Genomic DNA, 6000 nt, shown 5'->3' with positions numbered 1-6000 from the left:
AAGCTTCTAGAAGCTTATGACCACTTTTTTATTGGATAGGTTATTCAACTTATTTTTTTTCTTTTTGGGTTTTATTTTTCTTTTTCAAAATGCGTGGAATTTTTTCAAATTCAAAACTTTCTTCAATTTTTTTAAACCGTGAACTTTTCTTCAAGTTCGTGATTTTTTTCATATCCACGACTTATTTTTACCAAATCTGTGTTTTTTTCAAATTTGTGAATTCTTTTTCCAAAATCGATGACTTTTTTCAAATCCGAGAACTTTTTTTAAAATCCATGAACATTTTCAATTTCATGATCATTCCCCTTCAAAATCGATCAACCTTTTCAAACCAGTGAGTTTTTATCAAAATCCACAATCTTTTTTCAAATCCATGAACATTTTTCAAATTCGACAAACTTTTTCTATTTTGTTTTAAAAATGATTTTCTTGAGAAGTCAACGGTCAACGGTTAACAGGTGACTGCTCAACCGCAGCCACCAACCGGGTAAACCAGCGACTCCCTGAACAAGCGATCACCTCCTTTGTTGGGTCGATCACCTCTGGCTACTCTCTCTGGTGCTTAAGGTGCTGGGGAGGCGCTCTCCTTGTACGATTTCAGTACGATGAGTGATCTAATGGTGTCATGCACTTTGCCGCAAAAGTATGAAATGATTTGATTTGATGTTTCGGACCGAAATCATAGGAAAACTATCGTACGTACACACAGCATCGTTAAAAGAACACAAATTCAAACAGGGCAGAGCTTTCATGCGATAGGGTGGTCTAATATAAGAAAAAGGGTTTCCCCCCGCTTTATATTATAAAGCATACCACCAAGCATCCAAAGTCACAAAGTCAAGTATAAAAAGTCATAGAATCATGCCGGGGACACAGCAAGACAAGCCCCAAATAAAGGGTTGTCTAATATCAGCACTCCTGACTACTAAACGAAGGAATTGCAATTTTTGCCAGCCACTACCATGTTAAAAAATGAAGAGCACCGGCAAACTTCTGTTGTATCTATCTGTCAAAAAGAAAAAAAGAACTATAATTATCACACGATCAACCAAGGAAAGTGCTAGAGTTTTTTCTTCAAGCACCGAAAGAAAGATATAGCATTATAAATTTTTTGCGAGAAAGATTTCGATCTATTCATTTCAATCATGGTAGTACAACGAACATTAAAAAAAGAAAATATCGAAGCCCGTAGACCACCTAGCGATGACGACAAGCACTAAAGTGAGCCGAAGGCACGCCGCTGTCATCGCCCCTCCCTCACCGGCATTCTGAATTAGGTGCAGAGATACCATTTCTGGATTAGCCGTACATTTTTTTTGGTACGGTGATTTGCCTGCACTTCCAAAAACCGCTGTGGAGCCGGAGGGCTCGGCTATATATACTTTGAGTGGAATTGAGTGGGTGACATTGAACCAATCAGCTTGCCACCTGCACGGCACCGGGTGGAGTCGAGAAGCATGGTTCATGCGTCCAGGTCCTTTTCCCTTTCTCAAAGAGTGTAGCCAGTAGTGTACTCCTTGGCGCTGGACCTGCATTCCGTACATAAAACAAAGACGGAGCACCCAAAAATATGACGGGATAATGGTGACAGGTCGCGACGGCCACGCCCGTCAACCGGCAGCGTGCCTGCATGCGTGCTTCTTGCCGCCGGCCCCGAATGCGCAGGCGATCGGACGGACCAACGGCTATATAGGACAGTCAAGCACCGCTGTTCAATCCATCCCTTGGTTGACTACCTTGACACCTTGTTCCCTACCACTCAGCACTCCTCCTCCTCGTTTCCTCATGGCCACGGTACGCCAGAGCAACGGCCACGGTGAGGCCGCCGCCGCCAACGGCAAGAGCAACGGGCACGCCGCCGCGAACGGCAAGAGCAACGGCCATGCCGCGGCGGCGGCGGATTGGAATTTCGCGGGGGGCAAGGACGGCATCCTGGCGAGGACGGGGGCCAAGAACAGCATCCGGGCGATACGGTACAAGATCAGCGCGAGCGTGGAGGAGAGCGGGCCAAGGCCCGTGCTGCCGCTGGCCCACGGGGACCCGTCCGTGTTCCCGGCCTTCCGCACGGCCGTCGAGGCCGAGGACGCCGTCGCCGCCGCGCTGCGCACCGGGCAGTTCAGCTGCTACGCCGCCGGCGTCGGCCTGCCCGCCGCACGAAGGTAACATTTACACACACGGTTTCATTTTCAGTTTCTCCGCTCGCGTGTAAAAGCTGCATGCGGATGCCCATATGCCGCTTTAGAGCATCTCCAACAGGCGCGCCAAACTAGCGCCGCGCCGCAAAATCCTTCATTTTAGCGCGCGCGCGGAATAGTTGCTCTAGGGGGTGTGCGAAAACAACGCGCGCGGCATACGTAGTCCAGCACGTGGGCCGAAACGTAATCGCGCGCCGCATATTTGCTGCGCCCGCTTTCGCGCGCTGAACTCTCGCGGGCTCGCTCGCACCTTTCACTCCCCCCCATCCATATGTGTCGCGCGCGCTGCATTTTTACGCGCTGCTGGAGCGGCGCGCGCGCTGCATTTTAGCGCAGCTGCTGGAGCCAGCGCTGCGCGCCGCGTCAAACCAGACGATGGGCGCGCGCTATAACTGTTTTTTCCCGCGGCGGGTTCGGCGCCTGTTGCAGATGCTCTTACGTTGGTGTCCACGAATGTTCTTCCCTGTGCGTTCGAAAACTTAACCTTTTACTGTACGTACCTTATATGAAAACAAACAGAGCTGTAGCAGAGCACTTGTCACAGGGCGTGCCCTACAAGCTATCGGCCGACGACATCTTCCTCACCGCCGGTGGAACTCAAGCGATCGAGGTCATAATCCCGGTCCTGGCCCAAACTGCCGGCGCCAACATCCTGCTCCCCAGGCCAGGCTACCCGAACTACGAGGCGCGCGCGGCGTTCAACAAGCTGGAGGTTCGGCATTTCGACCTTATCCCCGAGAAGGGGTGGGAGATCGACATCGACTCGCTGGAGTCCATCGCCGACAAGAACACAACCGCGATGCTCATCATAAACCCAAACAATCCGTGCGGCAGCGTTTACTCCTACGACCATTTGGCCAAGGTTTTGCATCCATGCTTTGCCTTGCTGATCGACCGGTTTGTTTGAACATATATGGATTGCATCTGCTAATCGTTTGCTGATGTTGCTTGATTAGGTCGCGGAGGTGGCGAGAAAGCTCGGAATATTGGTGATTGCTGATGAGGTGTACGGCAAGCTGGTTCTGGGCAGCGCCCCATTTATCCCCATGGGCGTCTTCGGGCACATTGCCCCTGTCTTGTCCATCGGATCTCTGTCCAAGTCATGGATAGTGCCCGGATGGCGACTTGGATGGGTGGCGGTGTACGACCCCACAAAGATTTTAGAGGAAACTAGGGTAATTAACTCCCTGTCATTCTTTTCGTATCCTATATATACTGTGAGGATTAGCATTTTGCTAAGTTTGTACTGACATTTTTTCTGGGTAGATCTCTACATCTATTACGAATTACCTTAACGTCTCAACGGACCCAGCAACCTTCGTCCAGGTTAGTCTTTGGTACCTAGTCCTATTTTGCTCCTGTCCCTGAGTAAGTTTGAAAGTCGAAGTCCAGCATGATGTTAGAAAGATACACACATTTGTAGTTATTCACCTTTATTTGCTTCGATTTTCATAAAATAAATAAACATAAAGCAGCAACTAACTATTGAATAGAACTATATACTGTTCTTAGAAAATATACATCATATTATGAGCATGACATATTCTTTTCGGTCAAATATGCAATATACTAAAACTTCTTTTATAATATATACATTTTTGTACTGTGAGTATGCCATTTTGTTAAGAACTTATTTACCTACAAGGCTACAACACCTTCTCTTGCATCTTCATGTTTTGATATCCTTGATACTATTGTTCTCTTATGATTGACACAACTTGATTATGGATTGTTGCACTATCAAATTGTTTAGGCTGCTCTTCCTCAAATTCTTGAGAACACAAAAGAAGATTTCTTTAAGAGGATTATTGGTCTACTAAAGGAATCATCAGAGATATGTTATAGAGAAATAAAGGAAAATAAATACATTACATGTCCTCACAAGCCAGAAGGATCGATGTTTGTAATGGTAAGCTAAGCATAGACTTATTTTTTCAGGACTAATTTGGGACCGCAATGCGTCCAAAATAATCAAGTGAAAATATAATTATGTTTTGGAGGCTACAACACCTTCAAGGCGTTAAGAATTTCCATGTATTAATTTGGGACCGCAATGTGTCTCCATCAATGTTCCGATCCATAACCATGTATTAATTTCCATGTAAACAGGTGAAACTAAACTTACATCTTTTGGAGGCGATCCATGATGACATTGATTTTTGTTGCAAGCTCGCAAAGGAAGAATCAGTAATTTTATGTCCAGGTAGGAATGCATATGGTCATTTTTCTAAAAACTATATGGAATGGTCGTAACTTTTTTGTTATAATAAACAGTAGTATATGTTTTGTACGAACATAAGATTATGTTTGACTGATATATGCTTCTTAAATGTGAATCATGTTCTATTATGTCGTTTGATTGGATATGAAGTTCTTATCAGTTTAGATGACTACACATATAAATGATTAGCATATCATTATCAGAAAATGTATAACCACATTAGAATATTCTTTGTTTTTATGCGAAGACTAACATAACATGTACGTGTCCTTGCTTTCATGACCAGTGTCTTTTTTTTCTGTTTACATGTTTGTGATGCTCACAAAAAATATCAAGCACATGTTCCAAATGATTGTTAATAATTTTGAGATGTTTTTGCAGTCCAACTTATATACTTCCACAATTCTCAGAAACAAAACTTATATACGTTTAACTCTAAAAAAACTTGTAAATGTTTTCTCTCAAATGCAGGGAGTGTTTTGGGAATGGAAAATTGGGTCCGCATTACTTTTGCTTGCGTTCCATCTTCTCTTCAAGATGGTCTTGAAAGGATCAAATCATTCTGTCAAAGGAACAAGAAGAAGAATTCAATAAATGGTTGTTAGTTGTACACACCTTAGTTGTACATCTGACTGAAGCTGTAAATCGTTTCTAGTTATCGTTATCCATATATTTCAATAAAACATCTTGTAATGGTTCGGTTGTAGCTGCCCAAGTCATGTACCCTACCTTTTGATGTATTTGGCCTTGTTGCCTTGCATCAATTTCAATAAAGATGGTTGTGTGCATCAGGATGATGTAGAGGACGGGGGTTTGAACCTCCTTTTAAAAAATCTATATCTTTCAACAAATGAAACTTTGAGTTCCCTGTGAATAGAAGTGAACATACTCCTTGAATATGTTATGGTTGCCATGGTCTGGATGAAACATGATGAACATAAGTGAAATTATAGCCATGTCAAAGATTTTAAAAGTTTAATTTCATTTTGACAACTCTGATATTACTCCAAGCACACATTCTCTTAAGGTATGTTGAAGCACCCCAAAAATTTCCTTTTTATACCAATGTCAGTTTGCTACATGAAGGGACCTATATGTTTCCTAGAGAGGGGGGGGGGGGTGAATAGGCGGTTTATGAACAATTGCTGATTTGACTTTATCTTAATTTGGAATTGAACTTGTCGAATACATTCTTTTCATATAGGGTGCTTTTATTGACTCACGATGTAGCATCGAGGGAGATCATAATGAGTACACATCCGGCCTCTGAATAAACAAGATGCAAACAACCAACACACACACACACACACACGATCACACAGACAAAGAGCAGAGTCATAGAAGATAAAAGCTATGCCTAGGCGGAGGGAGAAATGAAAAAACCAACAATGACCGACGACATACAACGGTGACCAACAGTGCCAAACATTTGTTGGCAACACAAGGACTATGAGAAAGATTCTACAAAAAGGATGCCTCCAAGAAGGGAATGACGTGGAAGTGCCACCGTTGTCGGATCCAACCACTAAGGTCAAATCCCGAGTTTTCACCCTGAATCAAATCTGAGCAAACTCCGAGCAATGC

At 43.9% G+C, this 6000-nt stretch overlaps 1 protein-coding gene across 1 annotated transcript; it reads left to right on the top strand.

The window, feature by feature from the left end:
- The first annotated feature begins 1666 nt into the window (after nt 1-1666).
- On the top strand, nt 1667-5214 carry LOC123154591 (nicotianamine aminotransferase A). Its single transcript, XM_044573304.1, has 7 exons — nt 1667-2159; nt 2715-3057; nt 3152-3370; nt 3462-3521; nt 3949-4104; nt 4305-4398; nt 4888-5214. Exons 1-7 carry the CDS (start codon nt 1786-1788, stop codon nt 5019-5021), a joined length of 1380 nt encoding a protein of 459 aa, XP_044429239.1. The 5' UTR covers nt 1667-1785; the 3' UTR covers nt 5022-5214.
- Nucleotides 5215-6000: the final 786 nt, after the last annotated feature.

Source organism: Triticum aestivum, chromosome 1A, assembly GCF_018294505.1.
Source record: "Triticum aestivum cultivar Chinese Spring chromosome 1A, IWGSC CS RefSeq v2.1, whole genome shotgun sequence".
Taxonomy (NCBI): Eukaryota; Viridiplantae; Streptophyta; class Magnoliopsida; order Poales; family Poaceae; genus Triticum; species Triticum aestivum.
This window is presented reverse-complemented; position numbering and strand designations above follow the sequence as displayed.